Source organism: Mchenga conophoros, linkage group LG3 (genome assembly GCF_057382185.1).
Source record: "Mchenga conophoros isolate Kocher_MC1m ecotype Shallow Benthic linkage group LG3, M_conophoros_male_GT1.1, whole genome shotgun sequence".
NCBI classification, from domain to species: domain Eukaryota; kingdom Metazoa; phylum Chordata; class Actinopteri; order Cichliformes; family Cichlidae; genus Mchenga; species Mchenga conophoros.
The window spans coordinates 10,420,738-10,441,871 of NC_140528.1; the positions used below are offsets into that span (position 1 = coordinate 10,420,738).

The 21,134-nt window shown below is 43.1% G+C and overlaps 1 protein-coding gene across 1 annotated transcript; it reads right to left on the bottom strand.

Moving 5' to 3' along the window:
• Positions 1–17,171: 17,171 nt before the first annotated feature.
• LOC146577227 (uncharacterized) lies at positions 17,172–20,398 on the bottom strand (the record flags this gene model as incomplete). Its single annotated transcript, XM_085267638.1, has 4 exons — positions 17,172–17,232; positions 18,701–19,050; positions 19,376–20,209; positions 20,297–20,398. Coding segments are annotated over 4 exons (1,347 nt in total), but the record flags the coding sequence as incomplete, so codon positions are not given.
• Positions 20,399–21,134: the final 736 nt, after the last annotated feature.

Consider the following 21,134-nt stretch of genomic DNA (forward strand, 5'->3'; position numbering starts at 1 on the left):
CAACAACTCCTTCACCTGCTCATCAACAGTTTTCCACTCACCCTGCATTTCTCCTCTTTCTATGTCAGATTTAAGACCCGACATATTCACAACACCACACACTTCTCGCCCTTTCACTCCTTTTTTTATATTTTTAATACTTTAAATGTTTACACCACAGAGTAATACACCCAATTATGCCCGTCTATCTCTATGTGGCTCCGAATTCCCTCTTTATTCTAATTTCACACTCGTCAGGGGACAGGCACACAACAATTTCAACCACTGAAACGAAGAATTCAACCTTTTTATATTTCTTTACTAATCTAGACTCAACGTTTGTTCGCAAAATGTGTCTTGTTCTAGTCCGGAAATAAATGTGAACCCGTGATTACACGGCCGTTCCAGTGTTATTTCCGTAGCTATGCGGGGGCCCTCACCTCCCCAAGTCACCACCTCGGCACCCGGACAACGCCGGTCCTGGCCACGCGTCCACGGACAGGAGGGTCGCCACTCCTAGGGCAAAGTTCCACAGGTACACTAGGCATCAACCTTTGATCCTAAAATGTGTATTTGCTCTAATGTCCTCCTAATCAAACACATTAACTGTCACGGCGGGGTGCGCCGGTGTGTGTGTGGAAAGAGGACCCAAAAGCAGATGACGATGAGGAGTAGTAAGGTTTTAACAGAAGGTGAAGCTTTATTGCGATGCCGGCAGGAAATAAACCAAGAGACCAAAATAAGCTGGCAAAAACACTAAGAAACAAAACACTAAAGGTACTAAGACCAAAAAAACTATAACTATGACTGAGGTGAGATTAAACAGACGAAAACTATAACCATGACTGCGGTGATGTAAACAGACGAACCGACAATGGCGTGGAGAAAACAAAAGGCTTAAATACAGACATGAGGTGATCAGGGGAAGTGGCGACACATGGGGGAAAACAGCTGACAGACATAAACCTAATGACAGGACCAGGAGAGGAAAGCAATAAACAAAGAACACATGACATTGCCAGAATAAAACAGGAAATACTAAAACATGACAACACAACTTAACAGACCTAATACGTGATGAATAATTACAAAACCCCAAAACATAGAAAACCAAGAATAATAACTGCCTAAACTAAAGGAAAATAGGAAATAACACAAAACTGATCACATAACAAAATGAGACAAATACAAAGAAAACTCAGAGTGCTGGGTCGGAGACCCAGCCTGTGACAGAGCCCCCCCCTCAAGGGCGGATTCCAGACGCCCGAAAACACCCAGAAAACAAAACCACAACAACCCACCAAGGGCGGGCGGCGGGGGCCCAGGACGGAGGGCCAGAAACAAGGCCACAAAAAACAAAGAAACGAAAACACACAGAGCAAACACAACAATGGCACAAAAAGTCCGAGACCCGACTTCAGGAGGGCGACCATGAACCCGGCAGAACAGGAGCGAATGGCGAAGCGGTTCAGGTGGCCGCCCCGGAGGCCGACAACAAAACAAAAGACAGTTCAAAAGTTCAGGAGGCCGACCAGGAGGCCAACGGTCCAGCAGTCCAAAATCCACGAGCTCAGGGGGCCGACCCGGAGGCCAACGGTCCAAGAACCCAGAAAACAGTTCAGGAGGCTGGCCAGGTAGAAGGCACCGGTGGCGACGGAGCAGATCAGGAGGCCGACCGGGCGGGAGGCAGCGACGGCGACCGAGCAGGTCAGGAGGCCGGCCGGGCGGGAGGCACTGGTGGCGTAGCAGTTCAGGGGGCCGTCCACGACGGCGGCGTAGTTCAGAGGGCTGTCCATGATGGCAACGACGTCCAGTCATCGGCCGGACAGAACGTGCAGGACGAGCAGGCCGGACAGGACGTGCAGGCCGGACGGGACGTGCAGGCCGGACGGGACGTGCAGGCCGGACGGGACGAGCAGGCCGGACGGGACGAGCAGGACGAGCAGGCCGGACGGGACGAGCAGGACGAGCAGGCCGGACGGGACGAGCAGGCCGGACGGGACGAGCAGGAGCAGACGAAGCTGAACACTCGGAGGCCGGACCAGGCGGAGCTGCAGAGGCTGAGGCCGGACCAGGCGGAGCTGCAGAGGCTGAGGCCGGACCAGGCGGAGCTGCAGAGGCTGAGGCCGGACCAGGCGGAGCTGCAGAGGCTGAGGCCGGACCAGGCGGAGCTGCAGAGGCGGAGGCCGCAGCAGACGAAGCACAGGCCGGAGCCGCAGCAGACGAAGCACAGGCCGGAGCCGCAGCAGACGAAGCACAGGCCGGAGCCGCAGCAGACGAAGCACAGGCCGGAGCCGCAGCAGACGAAGCACAGGCCGGAACTGGACCAGGCAAAGCAGAAGCACAGGCTGAAGCTGGACCAGGCAAAGCAGAAGCACAGGCTGAAGCTGGACCAGGCAAAGCAGAAGCACAGGCTGAAGCTGGACCAGGCGAAGCAGAAGCACAGGCTGAAGCTGGAACAGGCGTAGCAGAAGCAGAAGGTGGCTGGACGAGCTCCTCGGGCCCGCCAGCAGACGTGGCATGAGGCTGGAGGGGTTCTCCTGAACCCCCAGCAGACGTGGCATGAGGCTGGACGGGCGCCTCGGGCCCTCCAGCAGACGAAACTTGAAGCCGGCTGGGTTCAACTGAACCTCCAGCAGACGAAGCACGAAGCTGGCTGGATTCTTCTGAACCTCCAGCAAACGAAGCATGAAGCTGGCTGGAGTCTTCTGAACCTCCAGCAGACGAAGCATGAAGCTGGCTGGGTTCTTCTGAACCTCCAGCAGACGAAACATGAGGCTGGCTGGGTTCTCCTGAACCTCCAGCAGACGAAACATGAGGCTGGCTGGGTTCTCCTGAACCTTCAGCAGACGAAACATGAGGCTGGCTGGGTTCTCCTGAACCTCCAGCAGACGAAACAGGAGGCTGGCTGGGTTCTCCTGAACCTCCAGCAGACGAAACATGAGGCTGGCTGGGTTCTCCTGAACCTCCAGCAGACGAAACATGAGGCTGGCTGGGTTCTCCTGAACCTCCAGCAGACGAAACATGAGGCCGGACGGGCTCCCCGGGCCCTCCGACTGACACTGAAATTGGCTGCACCAGCTGTACCTCCGTCTCCAAACCAGCCTGGATAGCAGTCCCACAGCAGCTTAGCTGAGCCTGATGGCTAGCTTTTCCAGGGCAAACAGTCTCTGTATAGCCGGGCTCATTAACCGGAAAAGTAGTGTCAGTTTCCATAACCTCCGGAGAAAAAACATGAGGTGCCAAGATATAGTCACTCACTTGTGTTTGTGTAATGGAGCGTCGGCGGCGCGCACGCCGTTTTTTCTTAGGAGTGGAAGACGGCGGTGAAATAGGTGGAAGTCCCTGGTAACTCCGAGGTCCCCCGAGAGCCAGTCGAGTTCCCCGGAAAGAGTGCTCGTGCTCCGGAATGAGCCACGGCTTCCACCGGAGCTCCTCCTCCAAGAGAGCGCAGAATATAGACTGGCGCTCGTCGTCGTCCAAGTCTATGGTGTCCGGCGCTTCCTCGCGCTGAACTGTGACAGGAGTATGGCGAAACTGTGATGAGGGCGTGGAAACTGGTGAGCTGAGAGGTGGTGACGCTGCGGCGAATCTCAGCGAACCGACACGAACACACTCAGGTTCCGGAGGCAGCAATGGAGATGACTGATTGTGGGGTTGTTGTGACTGGTGGGTGCTGGAAGCCTTTTCCTGACTCGACAATCCCTGGGCCTGCAGCATCTCCTTTATCTTAGTAAAGGCATCAAGTATGGCAGGTGAGTCCGGGAGCTGGAGAAGGCGGGGATCCCTCTCCATGATAGCTTCAGCAACGCTAATCATTACCTGCTTGCTCTTTAAATCGGGCGCTGTAAGGATGCGGTCGAGGATCACTTGGATCCGAGCAGTCTCCTCCAGACACTCGGTGAGAGCAGCATCCGCTGGGTCCATACTGGTCGGTTCGTTCTGTCACGGCGGGGTGCGCCGGTGTGTGTGTGGAAAGAGGACCCAAAAGCAGATGACGATGAGGAGTAGTAAGGTTTTAACAGAAGGTGAAGCTTTATTGCGATGCCGGCAGGAAATAAACCAAGAGACCAAAATAAGCTGGCAAAAACACTAAGAAACAAAACACTAAAGGTACTAAGACCAAAAAAACTATAACTATGACTGAGGTGAGATTAAACAGACGAAAACTATAACCATGACTGCGGTGATGTAAACAGACGAACCGACAATGGCGTGGAGAAAACAAAAGGCTTAAATACAGACATGAGGTGATCAGGGGAAGTGGCGACACATGGGGGAAAACAGCTGACAGACATAAACCTAATGACAGGACCAGGAGAGGAAAGCAATAAACAAAGAACACATGACATTGCCAGAATAAAACAGGAAATACTAAAACATGACAACACAACTTAACAGACCTAATACGTGATGAATAATTACAAAACCCCAAAACATAGAAAACCAAGAATAATAACTGCCTAAACTAAAGGAAAATAGGAAATAACACAAAACTGATCACATAACAAAATGAGACAAATACAAAGAAAACTCAGAGTGCTGGGTCGGAGACCCAGCCTGTGACATTAACCGTCACTGTCACTGTGTTCACGCTTCACACTCCACACAAAACACACTCAGAGCGCGCCTCACTCACACTCTCACTCAGTGCGCGCTTCACCCACAAGACAGCACCCAGAGCGCGCCTCGCAGCTTCACACACACTCTCTCACCCAGAGCGCGCTTTGACACTCACACACAACACTTTTCCTCAGCGGGAATTTTACACAGAAACCTCTGAGCTCAACTATTAGATCTTCTTAAAGCACACTGCACCATAGACCAAAATACCCTTTTCTCTGCGCTTATGACCGCCACAACGGAGCAAAGTCGCATCATAAAAGTGATGCTTGCATCCCCGAAGTTATACCAGACATCATAAACCAGGTTTTGCTCTATGTACTTCTTGGCAAGTAAAATTTTACTTTGTTTTATGACCGCAGCCCTTAAAAAAAAAACTCGACTGACGCCACAAACCACCGTCAAACCTCTGTTCAATGTACTAAAATTAGCACCAACCACTACTGCACTTCACAGCCGCATATCACCGGAACACGCCGTATCATAAACCAAACCTACGGACGTGTTTCGCTCTCGCGTTGCCAGTGTTTAACCGCACCGTGAAGCCAGCATCTGCTTTTCCTTAAATCAACTTCTATTTCATAGCCGGCAAGAGCCAGGACGTAACCGACACCATAAACAAACTTCAAACCTCGACTTCAATGTACTGAACTAATGGCCGCGTCTTCAGAAGAAATTCTAACGTATTATTGCTACAGAAGCCAGTATTAGACAAAATTAAATGTGGAAGGTAAAGTGGCTGCAATCTAGACCAACGTAGTATGTTATTAGTATCTCGGTAGAAGCAGATTACTGCAATCTAGACCAACGTAGTATGTTATTAGTATCTCGGTAGAAGCAGTTTATTTAACACACTGGAATTCAGCCTCAACTTATGTTGTTAGTATCTTGCGCCAAAAACCAGACACCGACAAATTTACTGTGAAAATACATGTGACTCAGCGAACAGATTAATTTGGAAAGCCCAATATGCACATTTGGTATAATACAACAGGTTGTGCTTACCTTTTTGTTGTTAGACCGGTCTTCCGTTCGCCTTGCCCCACGATCTCACCAAAGGCCAAATCTGCACCTCCTCAGCACACCAAAGATCCGGGTCACGGCACCAAGTTGTTGAAAACACGCAGTTCTTTGAATCTTGGGCTGAAGGAAGGACAATACTCGGTGTATATATGCTCAATCAACAAACATTTATTTCGGTACAATTCACAATAAGAGCATTACAACGTCCGGACGGGAGAGATGCCTGCAGAGGTTCGACAGCATGTCTCAAAATGGTGGCAACTTTCACAGACTTTTATAGCTAATCCCAGCCCCCCTCTTTGTCATAAAAGCTGCATCTTCACATGTTTTTCTAATTCTTAGTGAGCCTGGCTCCTGACCTTGCCTCCCTGTCTTTCTGTGTGAAAGTGGAAGGGGGGTAAAGAATGTGGTTTTATCTCTTCTGCCCAGACACCTAGTCTCCCTCTTATGGCCTTCTTCACATGATTCAGCAGTAAAACATTCTCAAGAAGACAGTGTCAGACATTCACAGCTGATCAAGGATACAGAGTAATGCACATTTTGTCTAATAAACTACAAATGATTATGTTTCTTTTATTCAAGAGTATAATAGAGACTAAACTACATACATAGCACACCATTAGAACTAAAGGATAATATATGGCCTGCAGCTGTTAAGCTAATTTACTACCTTGACTACTGGTCATAAAATGGCATATGTTTAACTACTTGTCATTAACAACAATGTCCCTCAGATTTTTCTCCCAGATGAATAAATATAAAAATGACACAAACTGACTGCAGCTACTTTTTGTCCTTTCTGTCAAAAACCTTCATGTGACTCATGAGAGACACGTTTCAGCTGTTTGTGACAGATCAGAGGCCAACAAGTCATTTATAACACTTTCCATCATTGTTTAAAGTTCTCAGTGTTTCTGTGTTGCTGCGTATAGGATCTCCCAGCATCATCACTGTGCTGTCCAATCATTGTGTGCGAGGTTACCCTTATAGTGCGATGTGTGTTTGCACAAAGAGAAGCATGTGTGTCAAATATAAATAAGCACAGAACAGAAACAGCTGCTCGTTTCTTCTGTTTAGAGTCAAGTTAGTGTTTTGTGTCTTTGTTTGAGGCCTGATGTCGAGCAGAGGTGTGTGTAACTGCACTGGTCTGTTATATGTGTGAAGTGTGTGCTTCTCTTCAGCATCATCTTTGTCACTGCTGATTCCTTTGTGTCATCATGTGTTGAGAAGAGAGAACAGTTATAACGGAGGAGCAAAAGGAAGCCCTGAAATCTGCATCAACAAGGAAGTGTTGGCTCACCAGTGATCCCAGCAGAGCCACTGGTTTGGCTCCAGTTGTTACAGATTCAATGATGTTGTTGCTACAGATACATGTCAGCATCTTTATTGAATTTAATATGAAGCAGAAATGGTGTCATTAGGAGAAGAAGAGGAGAACAAGTCCGGCGAGGAGGCAGCAGCTCTTAAAGATGAAACAGCAGCTCAGCCCTGAGCTCAGAGAGCTGCACATGAAAAAGCTCCTCAAGCAGATCCTGTCAGAGGTTTGTCATCAACAGGAGGAACTGTTCACATCATAGGATGAAGATGCTGTCAGCTGGATGAAGAAGGTTATTTAATGCAAACGTTCACACTGAAGTCAAATTGTTGTCGTGTTGAACAGATTCATGTACTGATCGTCTCCAGAATGTTAGAAGAGCTTCAATGAATCATTAGAAACAACTTACAGCTGCACAGCTGTGTCAAACACATCTGTGTGTCATTGTGGGATTGTTGTGTTTCTACATGTGACACACGTCTAAAACATGCACACAATCTGAACACAAACAGGGACTCATGTGTTCCCACAGCCAGATGCTGAGAGCCATTTCCTTGTAGTCCTGTGTCTACATACATGAACCATTAGATGTTATTGGAATGATTGTCAGCTCTGATAGTTTCATGTGTGTTTAGCTGGACGCTGTTTGATCCTCGACATGTTTAAAGGTGTCCAGTCCTGAGACACTGGGGCTGGAAACAGCTGTGATGTCATTGGACTGTCACACAGACAGAAGTGCATGAAGTGAGCAGCCGAGGAGCCGCTGATGTTTTGGATTCAACAGCATTTGAAAGGTCGACACAGACACATTTGCACACAGAAAGCTGAATCTGTCATATGCCACAGTGAACTCACTGTTCAGTGTTTTTCAGGAAGCTTCTTAACTGCCTCTGCTGCCAAACAAGCAGCTGATGTCCTTGAGAAGAAGCTGAAGAAGTCTTCAACAACAAATACAGGAAGTGGACTTTCAAATACTAGATTCACTTTAGACTCACAGAGAAATGACTCAACCAGCTGTGTTTGACTATATGAAAGGTCAGTGTGTGTCTGCACACAGACTGTTGTGTTGGACTGTTATTCAGTTGTCTGCTGAATGTTTTCAAATGTCTGCATCTCAGCTGTGATGAGGCTGGGGGTCATGGGAGGCCACCGTAGCAGCCTCTTCAACATCATGACATCATCATAAATGCTGCTGGACTGTCTGATGGGCTGACGGTGAAAAAGCCGTCGGGAAGGAAACAGAAGACATTTCAGAGGCTGCAGCAGATTTCTTTGATTCGGGGCCTTTTTCAGCTTTATTGGACAGAGCAGTGAAGATAAGTGACAGCAAAGCAGAGAGAAAGGGGGCGTGGCCCGGGTCAAAGCCAGGCCAGCTGCTCTCCACCTCGTGGTCACCTGCTCATCCTAGTGAGCTCCACCAGCAGCCCTTTCACACACTTTACACTGTCAAACACTGTGTGTGGACCTCAGCTAACAACAGGCTACATTTAAGTCTGGACTACATGCTTTTATATTGTTTTTATTCCATCAGCAGCTCAACATCATGAGCAGCTTTGACATAAAGACATCAAACTCAAGCTGACTTTAAACTACTTTTAATACAGGGGCTCAAAAACAACAACATCTTTATTATATATCAGGACAGAAAGTCATTTCATCTCAAAGGGAAACAGCTTTATTTGGAATAACCAGCACTATCAACTGGTTTGGGATCTCCACCAGTTTCATGTCTTTGCAGCTTCTCCAACAAAGTTCCTGTAAAATCAGCATGTTTGTCTTTATTGGTTTGATAGTGATTGATTATTCAGTCCCAATCTGCTGTCATCTAAAGAACAAAATGATGTTTCTATGAGTCACAAAGCTCCAGATGTTGTCGGCTTCACAAAGAAAACAAAGAACTTAAACACAAAGTGTTTGGAGCCAAAATGTTCCCAAGCTGCTCTTTTTGAAATGGCAGAGGTACAGTGGTGTCTAACAGCACACTGTGGAAGGCAAACATGTTATTGTTGGATGAAACTTCATGAATCCTTTGTAGATTTGAGCTGTTGGAGCCTTTCTTTTCTCTTCAGGTGTACAGATGCTGAGGAGGCAGGTGAAGCAGGTGGAGCTGTTGTGATGCTGGCAGAGGGTGTGTCTTAGTAACTCTGTGAGGCAGAACTGGATCCAACATTGTGGATGTGTTGATGTTGGAGCCATTAAGAGTCTCTGGCCACACTGTAGGATTTCCCTTTGATCCACTGTGGGGGCATTTTGGAGTCTGTCAGTGAAACTCTTCATGTTTGTGTTTGACTCCAGTTTATAGAAACAGAGAAATGTGTCATGCTTTTGTTCGGCCTCCACAAATACACACATTTGTTCATTGGTTGGACTGTTTGGAAGGAGACACATTGAAAACCATGTTAATAAGATCTTGTTGTTTCCTGTGGATCCGACACAGAGAGTGGACTTCAGACAGAAAGCGTGGAAGAGATTTTAGAGGCCGTGTGTGGCAACAGGAAGTTTCTGTGTGTTTGCTGATCTTACATGTGGAAAACAACACGTGATGTTTGTGAAGTTCTACAATGATCATTGTTCTCACAGCATTTTGAGTGGGAACAGTTCAAACTGGGAGTAGTGGGAGTTATTTACTGATTGAAACAAGCTGAATGTTTCTGTGACGATGAAGATCAGCAGCTCAGCTGATCAATGAACTGACATCTATCAGTCGTTTCATGAGATGAAGTCATCAGCAGACATTTGTTCTGACTGTGTGATGAATGTCAGAACGTCAGGGCTCTGCTTTAGTCACTGCTTGATGATCATTGGCTCATTGTTGAATCCAGGGGCCCAGTCTGACCTCTGACCTTTGCTGCAGGTCTTCTGTGTTATCTCCACTTTCATGTCTGATCTTCTGCTGTATCGTCCAAAATAAACATCTGGATCATTTCCAACACTTCAGCAGATCTTTAGTTTGGGCAGTGCAGCACAGAATAACACATATTGTACTATACTGCCCACTTCCTGATCTTATTGGATCTGTGTGTGAGGTTGGTGAAGGAAACACATGTTTACTGAGTGAGTCGCTGCCATTAGGAACTAGTTTTTATATCACAGCCTGGAAATCACACAGGACCATTTCTGCAAGTGAAAAGTCGTCATTGGAGGAAAATGATTATGTAGTTTGTGCGACTGAAGAATTGTCCCAACTACATGTGCTGCTGACCCTTGACCTTTTCTTTAGGTGCACAGAGGAGTCTGTGGAAACATCCAGAACTGAGGCAGTGCTACAGATGCTTCAAATAAAGTGGTGTATTATCCATGTTTTCTATGGATCACATCCAGTATCCTGATCTAACGAGCCCCCTTTTTGTGGATTTTAGAGCCTCTGACTTTTGCTGTGTCTCATTTCAAGCACAAGAGCAAGAAGTGGATGAAGAAATGGGGCGAGTGGGGTCAGTGTGGTGCACGTCAGCTGTGCTCACACATGCTTTCACAAAGAACATGTGTGTTCATCGGCAGCATTAAGGTGCACTTTAGTCTTCATAATAATAAAGTATTCTGACTTTATTCTTCTGAATCCTCACAGTTATGTTGCAGCTCTGCTCTGCTTTAAGAAAATGTTCTACCAGGATGTTACTTTCCTAAACGTGTTCTCCAAATGTTCCAAAGACTTTGTTCTAAGTAGTTCTACATGATGAAACATCCACACTAAGTTTAAGAAGGACACACAAACACCATCTGTCCTTTCATCATGTGTACAAACGTGTTCAGATGTCAAATGTACCGTGAATGGATGCAAATGTGGATCGTTCCAATAAAATGAGACAGTTTTGTAAGTGGATCCCAGTTTGAAGTTCATTAAAACCTATAAGAACATGTTATTCAAACCAATTTTATCCAACAGGAAGAAGCATCAGGGGAACAGGAAACATTCAAACATGTTTACTGTGAGAACTGCACAAAGGAAGAAAACACAATCTTACACACGAGCACTTTAAAATGGACATTTAGCTTTTCAAACATCAGGGAGCTGCAATAACAACACTGTGCCCATTCTGATCAGACTGAAAGATTTATAGAGATTTATCCATGTGCTGGAAAAGGATTTGATATCAACATAGATGCAGATTAGCAGGAGCATTTTCTTCATATTGATTTAGAGTTCAGTACCAGGAATATGTAGAATTAACATCTGTGTGCATGACGAGTGATGAAAATTCAAAGTCAGGCTTTCAAAGGATGTCAGAATTGGTGTCTCTATCTGTGACTGTCCCAGAGGAACCTACCTGAGGGATTATTACAGATCTGTCTATATAGAAAGACTTGCATTGATTCACAGTGTACAATTCTTTCTAATCTATTAACATCTTCCTCCAAATCCTGTTTCTGCTGTTTAATGACATATGTCTGAATACAGACAGTGGAAAAATGTCAGTTTTAGTTTTACTGGATCTCAGTGCAGCATTTGATACAGTTGACCACAACATATTACTCAAACGACTGGAGAACTGGACAGGTCTTTCAGGAACTGTACTAAACTGGTTCAAAACATACTTAGAAAACAGGAAATACTTTGTATCAATAGGTAACTTCACATCTGAGCAGACAAGTATCACATGTGGAGTTCCCCAAGGTTCCATCTTGGGACCCTTTCTGTTTAACATTTACATGCTCCCACTGGCACAGATTATAAAGAACAACAAAATAAACTGTCATAGCTATGCAGATGACACACAAATATATATCACAATGTCACCAGGAGACCAAGGCCCCGTACAATTTTCTCCAGCTAAACAAAAACAAACTGAGGTAATAGTCTTTGGCGCCAAAGAAAAACGATTACAGGTCACCAGAGAACTTCAATCTATACATCTAAAAACCACAAACCAGGCGAGAAATTTGGGTGTAGTGATGGATGCAGACCTAAACTTAGAAAAACACATTAAGACAATAACAAAGTCAGCTTACTATCACCTCAAGAATATTTCAAGGATAAAAGATCTGATGTCTCAACAGGACCTGGAAAAACTAGTCCATGCATTCATCTTTAGTAGGCTTGACTACTGTAACAGCATCTTTACAGGTCTACCTAAAACATCAGTCAGACAACTACAGCTCATTCAGAACTCTGCTGCTCGAGTCCTCACTAAGACCAAAAAAGTGGACCACATCAGTCCAGCTCTGAGGTCTTTACACTGGCTGCCTGTCCGTCAGAGGATAGACTTTAAAGTTCTGATGCTGGTCTATAAAGCTCTGAATGGTTTAGGACCAAAATACATCAGTGACCTCCTGACCCAGTATGAACCTTCCAGATCCCTCAGGTCATCTGGATCCGGTCTTTTATCAGTTTCCAGAGTCAGAACCAGACACAGAGAAGCTGCATTCAGCTTTTATGCTCCTTATATCTGGAACAAACTCCCAGAAAGCCTCAGATCAGCTGAAACACTCAGTTTATTTAAATCCAGGTTGAAGACTCACCTGTTCTCAGCTGCATTTGAATAAAGCACCAAGTCCACACTTTTAAGCTTAAATTTCAAAACTTACATTTAACTACTGATTTTATCTACTGTTCTGATCTGTTTTGATTTTATATACTGTTTTGTTTGTTTGTTTGTTAATTAGTTAGTTTGTTTGTTTGCTTGTTTTAATCAATTTTAAATCATGCTTTTTATTTGTTTTTGTTTCTAATGTCTCTGTAAAGCACTTTGAATCACCTTGTTGTTGAATTGTGCTATACAAATAAACTTGCCTTGCCTTGCCATCAGTAGGGCTCAAACCTCCTGCTGTTTCTACTGGACCATAAATTCTACTTTATGATCATCTTCAAAAATAAAAACGTGAGTTTATTTGTGAACTCTGTGAAATGTGTCTGATGTTTAGTTTGAACCAATCCTGTGTCAGCTGCAGCCACATCATTGCCACACATACAAATGGGTGCGTTCCTGTTTAGACCTGCTGGCTGTCAATGGGCTTCATTCCATTTCAGACTGCCGGTGGTCGGCTGTGATCTAAACTCAACATGGCTCCTGTGTTAGAAGAGCCTCTGATTTTAAACTTTGCACATTTAATAGTTTCTTTCCAACACTGTGGAGCTACCAGCCCAGTATATGTAGCCACAGTAGATGGAGTTATCAAGCTGACTGACAAACATCAGGACTCATGTGATTACTACATGTGGACCTTTCATAGATGGATCCAAGTGCAGATTCAACTCTGCATCACATTTGACTTCAGCTGTTACACACTTTCTAGCTGTGTCACTTCCTGCTTTTTGGATCAGATAGTTTATCCATGACCACAAATGTTTGGCTGCATGTTTTTATCATCTATATTTCCAGTCTTCATACAGCCGATATTTCATGTGAACTCCAACCTGCCAGCTGCCATCATGTTTTCAGGGTTCATTCAGTGTTGAAATGTAGGACAAACAGCAGCACATGTTCTCTAAATGTTTGCAGACATTTTAAATGAAGCTGATACTACATGAGACATTTTCCACATTTACTGTCTTTGAACAGAGAATAATAAAGCCAGCAAACATATACAGGCTGTGCAAATACAAACTTCTGTGGTGCATTTGATGACCTGCAGAGGAGAACAAGTCAGGCTTTTCAGCCCTAACACAACCTCTTTGTTCTCAATACTACAAAACCTTCAAAGGCTGATATGCAAGTTTGCATGAATCACCAACACAGTTGTGTTTGTTTCTAGTATAGTTATAAATAAACTGATCAAATATCTGCTGACTGATTAGATCCAGTATCTGTTACAGATGAACTGGATATCACAGCGCATGTTGTTAATCCGTCATATCAAACTAAACCGTGTTGCTGGTGTAAATATCCTCCAATAAAGTCAGATGAGGGCTACTGTTGCCAGGTAACGATGATGTCACACTGGATCTTCTGATCTTTAGCATCGTAGCGCTCGGAGTCTGATGTTGGCTCATGTGTTGTTAAACACCAACATGACGTTCTACTAGTCAAGGCCTCAGCTTCACCCACTGATGCTGATCACACAGACCCACTAATAGAACTGTTTTATCAGGTTTAAGCAGCAACAGCATTAATGTCACATTTAATCAGACCACATTTACATTACAAGCCCACTACAACCATATGGAACTCCAAAGTGTTCAAAATTAAATAAATAAATAAGTCATGATGAAATAAATAACTATGTGAATAAATAAGACACAGATATGTAAGGTGAGAATGATATTGTGAAATAATTGAACACATTTTGAAAAAAAGCTCATTATTGTGAAATATATTGCATTCTGCTATATAAATTTACTTATTATTGTGAAATATTATTTCATGATCATTATTTTTCACAATAACAGAGATTATTCCTGAGGCATTTTATTTATTCCCAGCCATTTTTAATCCAAAATGTCCTTTTTTTCAAAGTCAGTCTTTATTTCAAAATCCCGTTTTTCCCAATGGCCTATTTATTTCATTATTATTACACATTATTTGACCACAAGCAATATTTTCTGGTTTGACGCCGTCTTTGTAGCCAGAAACCAGCTCTCTCCTCGGCTTCCTCCACTACACGCTTCCCCCACGCCAGTCTCCTCCGTCACTATAAAGGGGAGAGTCATGAGCTCCATCACCTGTGCCGTCCAACGTCCCGCCACCAGCCTCCACTGCAGCAGGCCAGAGACCACACCCCTGCCACAATAAGTAAAAGTATATCCTTGCTGTACCCTTAATGCTAAATGTGCTAAATTAACCGCTGCCTTTGCCCCTTTGGGATTATTCTTATGTCACTGGGATGTTGACCTTTGACCTTCACATTAGAGAGATGGGCAGACATAATTAGTGTATGAATTTTAAAGTAACAGGTAATAAAGAGAGTGTAGCAAATGTAGTCAGGTTTATTACTCTGTATCACACATGAGTGCCCGAGGGAGGCGGGGCTGACTGGGGAGACACAGGAAACAGAGAGACAGGGCTGACTCGACATGAAACGATGAAACGTGGGACACGGGAACAGAAACTAAACACAGGCTGAAATGAACACTGAGGGAGGGAGAACTAAGATTACTGAGAGCCTGATAAATAAGAAGAACAAAAACCAAGAAAAACAAGAGTCAAAGAAAACCAAAAACACAAAGCTTTGGGCCAGGACCCACTGCTGTGACATTTATATGTGATAAAAACATTAAAAACTGCTCAGATGTTGAAATCTTTCTACGTATACTTTAGGTTCAGCTCTCCAGCCTGGCATTTGGTTAAGCATGATTCAAACATTTGATTTTGTTTAACTGGTTTTAATTATAGTTACTTTTTGTGAACATTTGTTGCAGCATTTAAAAATACATCATTTATTTTCAAACTTTTATTTGATTTAGAGCATCATATTTGACCAACGTAAATGTTTTAATTTCATATAAAATAACTGAAACAGTGAACTAAATATCTGAAATCTTTCCTTCCTTAAAAGTTATAATCCTACTTAAGTTATAGTGCAAACGCTTAAGCAACAAATATACTTGATGCTAATTAATTAATATTTCCCTTTGATGTTGCAACTATGCGGTCACTTCTGTCTTTAAACAAAATAATATTTTCCAGCTACAGAAATCATAAAGTCCAAACTACACTGAAAAAAATATGTTGTTGGATTTACTTAATTCAATGGTGGACATTTGTTGCACACAGATGTTTTGCTTCGGCAGCAACTTAAACAATTGAGTTAAATTAACACAATTTATTCATGTTCAATAAGCCTGTGCAATTTGTGTTGATAAAATGTGACTTAAACATGTTTTGATGAAGTAATTTGAGCTCTTGGAATATTTTAATCCTTCACAATTTTCTCACTTTATCCCAACACCATTCAATAACTTTTACCCAATACTACTTGGTCACTTAAATACTACATGTTATCTTCAAATTACATTTTGCTATTATATTCTAGTATCAAATACACAATTTCCAAATGGAGGCCTTATAACAGATTATATTGTTCTCTTCCAAGATGGTTGCTGGCATCCACCAGTAACCTTTCAAAACAAAATGTCTAATTTCACTGCATTGACAGTAGGTAAAGAATTAAACTGACATTACTCCTCCACTGAATCTACATAAATCAACAGTTAAATAATGTCAGTTCTTCCGTGTTCTCTGGAATCAATCACAGCAAAGAAATTAGACTGTTTCTTTTGAAAAATGTTGGGAAAGAACAAATCAAGATCAAAAATCAAGATTCAGTTAAACAACAATTATAACTAAACAATTTGAGATAATGTTAGTTTCCATTAACATTAAATTAGGTTACTGAATTGGCAAACACCTTCCTATTAACATTACCCATTTTACCCCAATAACTAAAGAAATTAGCACTTGCAGGTCAAAACCTTTATTCAAGAGATGCAAAAATAACATTGATACAGTGACTGTCAAAAATTACAGCACTGATCATACTGTGACATGTTGGTTCAAAACAGCACACTTAGAAATATTCAACATTCTTTACTTCAACTGAATGAAACTGAAAACACCATTTCACACGACCCATATGGGATATTTAGACTGTATAACTGTTCACGCTACATCTCTTCACTAGTAAAAGAAAGAAAAAATACAAAGAGAAATTTAAAAATGCTGCCAAAATGCTGCACAGAGCAAAAGGAAAAACAAACAACAACAAAAAAACGGCCCTGTCCTCATGGCAGTTGCAGTGTATATAAAAATGAACCCTGCGATCTGTTCCTGGAATTGAGCTTCAAAAATGCAGCAGAACAAGTGTGAGATTTAAATGTCTTCTCACCTAGAGCTGATCACCTTGCATGCATAACAGTGAGCTTTCCTTGCAGGAGCAGTTTTGTCTTAGTTGTGAGCTTTTCCTGTACCGGACTCTGCGCCCCAATTTTAGTGTCAGACCACACCTTCAGAGTATTCCATCAGAACCAACCACGACGCAAGAGGAACACTGATGACGTGCAACCCCATGACCCAATCTGGGGCAGTGATGTACCAGCGGAGTTCAAGTCGTGGACCACCGGACAGAAGGTCCAGCACTCACTGTTCCCATGGGTCGGAACTGGAAAAAACACGTTAAGAATTGAGACTCTTGACTACCGATTTGGACTTTTCCTGAACAGCTCAACAAAGATAAATAAGGCTCAGAATGAGGAAATCGACGTGATCAGAATAGTGGTCATGCAACACAGGGTCGCCCTGGACATGATTCTCGCTGAGAGAGGGGGCCTCTGTGTCTTATTCAACACCACTTGTTGCACCTATATCCCGGACAACGTGCACTCCTTGACCATGACCACCGCCCTAGACAAGTTGCGACAACTGAGTAATGCGCAGCAACAAGACTGTCACGAACAATGAGGACTGGCTGACCTGGCTGCTGAGTGGCAGCTGGAAGACCCTCGTGATAAAAGGACTCGTACTGATAGGAGTTCTGCTTCTATTATTGTGCTTGTTTTCTACATGTATCCTACCATGCATAAGATCCATGATTGACAAAATGGTACAGGCCACAGTAATTACCTATGTTGGACTGCCACTAGAAGATGAACCGGATGAAGAAGATTTAGTATAGAAACACACACACACATACTGAATGATGCTACAATTGAAAATGTTATAATCAAGTGATTGTTGGCTGATAATAAAGTATGATTAAGTGAAAAATATTAACATCAGGAGGGGATGTTAAAGAAGAAACGCTTTAATGAGTTTTATGTTGCATTAAAGTATATGTTCATATTTTACTCTTAATAGGAAAAGAACAAAATGTACTACTCGCTCTGTTTATAGAAAGAGGAAGTTCACCCTATGACATTTATACGAACTTAGACACACACACACACATATATGCAAAATTAGAGGAAACTGCTATGCTTGTTTCACCCTGCTATAAATAATAAACGACTACTGCAGCTCGGTGTGAGTCCTCTCTGAGCCCTCACCCGTGCAGCACGTTAACCGTCTCCAAGTGTCTCAGTGTTGTTTATTCACCTGTTTGATAACTGTAAATCTCTGACAACAGTTTATTTATACCATCTTCACGTGAACACATTCAAGAACATAACAGATGAAGAAACATTAAAAACTTCCACACTACATGAAGCAAGAAAAATAGTTTATTCCTTTATGTAGAAAAAACAGAAACATCAAACATCTCCAAGACTCTCTTTGAAAGAACTAAAAACCTTTGTTCTCATGGTCCAATCATGAGTGAACTCCCCGATGAAGCCTTGTGTGCTAAAACATGTCAGAGTTTTAAAGGTTAAACATGAGTTTCCAAAACGTTTTGCTGGAGAACAATGAACTATTTGACTGAGTTTCAATCATTTACAGACGAGCAAAACCAGGACAGAGAAAAAAAGGACAAAACTGACTCAGTAAAACAACAGAAAAGAAGATCCCATGTAGATCTGTATTATGTAGAAGTTCAGCCCAGCAACCAGTTCAGTTCAACACAAGTTTAAATGATTCTATCTGAACTCTGTGGAGCCTGATCTCAAGCTTTTTGAGTCTGACACAGAAACCAGAGGATCTTTCTGTGTCTTCAGATTCACTGTGATCCAGTGATGGGAGTGATTTCAGCCCTGAGTGATCGCGCTGATGTTTGCACAGAGCAGACAATGAGGTGAATGTTTGGGCACATTGGTAACAGTGAAACAGTTTATTAGTAACGTGGGATCGTTTGTGTGCAGAGTATGAACTGAGATTCCTGAAGCTCTTGTCACACTGGTCACAGCTGTAGTTTCCTTCCATGTGTGTACGTTCATGAATGTTACGATGACCTGACTGTGAGAAGCTTCTGTCACAGTGTCTGCACTTGTGTGGTTTCTCTCCTGTGTGGACTCGTTTGTGTGATTTAAGCTGACTTTCAGTGGTGAAGGATGACCCACACTGATCACAGAGGTGCTTTTTAACCCCACTGTGAATCAGTTCATGTTGTTTTAAATCTATTGGTGTGGTGAAGCTTCTCCCACATTCTTTGCAGTATTTCAGTTTGTCTCCAGTGTGTCTATGTTGATGTACTTTTAGGGTCTTTTGCCGACTGAAAGTTTTTCCACAGAGGTCACAATGAAAGTCTTTCCCACCACCACATTGATGACAGGGTTGAGAACTGGATCCATCTGTGTCGCTCTGCTTCTAAACAAAGACACAAAGACAGTGTAAGTCAGTCCTTCAACATTTGTATCCTGAACGTCGCCTGAAATAAAGAGCATCTCTGCAGACGTCCAACTACATTTGACTGTTTCAGTTAACACACTCAGTTTACTGGGCTGCAATAACTACAATACTACCACCATAATACTACAGTAATACTAAAATCATAACTGAAAGGAAAATCTGAATAATCACTCAGAGCTGCTTTTCCATGCAGTAGAATTGCTAACATGCTAACACAGTTTAATGAGCAGAGTTGTTCCAAACAGTCAGGCTAAAATGACAAGATAACAATATAAATACATACCTCACAGTAGCTGCACTTGTAGAGTCTCTTTCTGGTGTGGATCTGTTGGTGTTGTCTCAGGTGACGTGGAGATTTAAAAGTCTTCTCACACAGGTCACATTGATAAGGTCTCTCCTCAGTGTGGGTAAACATGTGTCGTTGTAAGTCTGTGTGAGTTATAAACTCTTTGCCACACTGTTCACAGCAGTACACATCATGTCTGTTGTGAATGCGTAGGTGTGTATTTCGGCTCCCTCTCTGGCTGAAAGTTTTTCCACAGATGTCACAGCTGTATGGCTTAATTCCAGAGTGGGTAACTAGATGCTTCTGTAAGCTGCTACTGTGAGTAAAAGCTCTGCCACACTGATCACAGCTGTATGGCTTAATTCCAGAGTGGGTAACTAGATGACTCTGTAAGCTGCTACTGTGAGTAAAAGCTCTGCCACACTGATCACAGCTGTATGGCTTAATTCCAGAGTGGGTAACTAGATGACTCTGTAAGTGGCTACTTTGAGTAAAAGCTCTGCCACACTGATCACAGCTGTATGCTTTAACTCCACTGTGGATGAGTTGGTGTTTTTTTAGGTAACCCTTCCTGGAAAAAGAATTTCCACACAAGTCACAGCTGAACGGTCTCTCTCCAGTGTGGATGACCTGATGCCGTTTTAGTTTAGCCCTCACAGTAAAACCCTTCCCACACTCGTCACAGCTGTATGGCTTAATTCCAGAGTGGGTAACTAGATGACTCTGTAAGCTGCTACTGTGAGTAAAAGCTCTGCCACACTGATCACAGCTGTATGGCTTAATTCCAGAGTGGGTAACTAGATGCCTCTGTAAGTGGCTACTGCGAGTAAAAGCTCTGCCACACTGATCACAGCTGTACGCTTTAACTCCACTGTGGATGAGTTGGTGTGTTTTTAGGGAACCCTTCAAGGAAAAAGACTTTCCACACAAGTCACAGCTGAACGGTCTCTCTCCAGTGTGGATGACCTGATGCCGTTTTAGTTTAGCCCTCACAGTAAAACCCTTCCCACACTCGTCACAGGTGTGTTTTTTCTCTCCCTTTCTTCTGTGAGGTTTGTCGGCCTCCTGAGAGCGCTGACTTCTGGCTCCATGTTGGTCCTGCAGTGACAGAGATACAAACAGAGGCAGTGAGTGAAATGCAGTCGTGGAACAAACTCAACCTTCAAACTCCATTAACACTAGTTTTAAACCTGAAGGTGGAGCGTGGCACCAAACACCTTAAAGGTCTCTTATCCCCACCTGCTGGTAGTTCTAACACATTACATCCAACCTGCTGTTAAAGATAATTCATGACTGTTCAAACACTAAAATCATGCCCATCCCTCCTGATTGTACACACACACACACACACACACACACACACACACACACACACACACACACACACACACACACACACACACACATTATTTTATAATTTAGATTATTTTGTTGTTTCCTATTACATATTTCTATAATTTGTATAGATTTATACAGAATTATTCAGTGATAATAAATCCTATGTTTGTTTATTCTAAAGGAACCCCGTTAGCTTCCACAACAGATGTTGCTCGTCTTCCGTCAAATACTCACATAAAATATTACACAATAAAGTGGATTCAAGATATCCACATAATTTCACTCTTACATCTACAGTGAGGTTTCACAATTGTTAAAATATAAGCAATCAATAATAATAATAATAATATCAATAACATTGAGGCACATTACACAAATTTCAAAAACAAATCATGTCTTACAATATTTACAACAACTA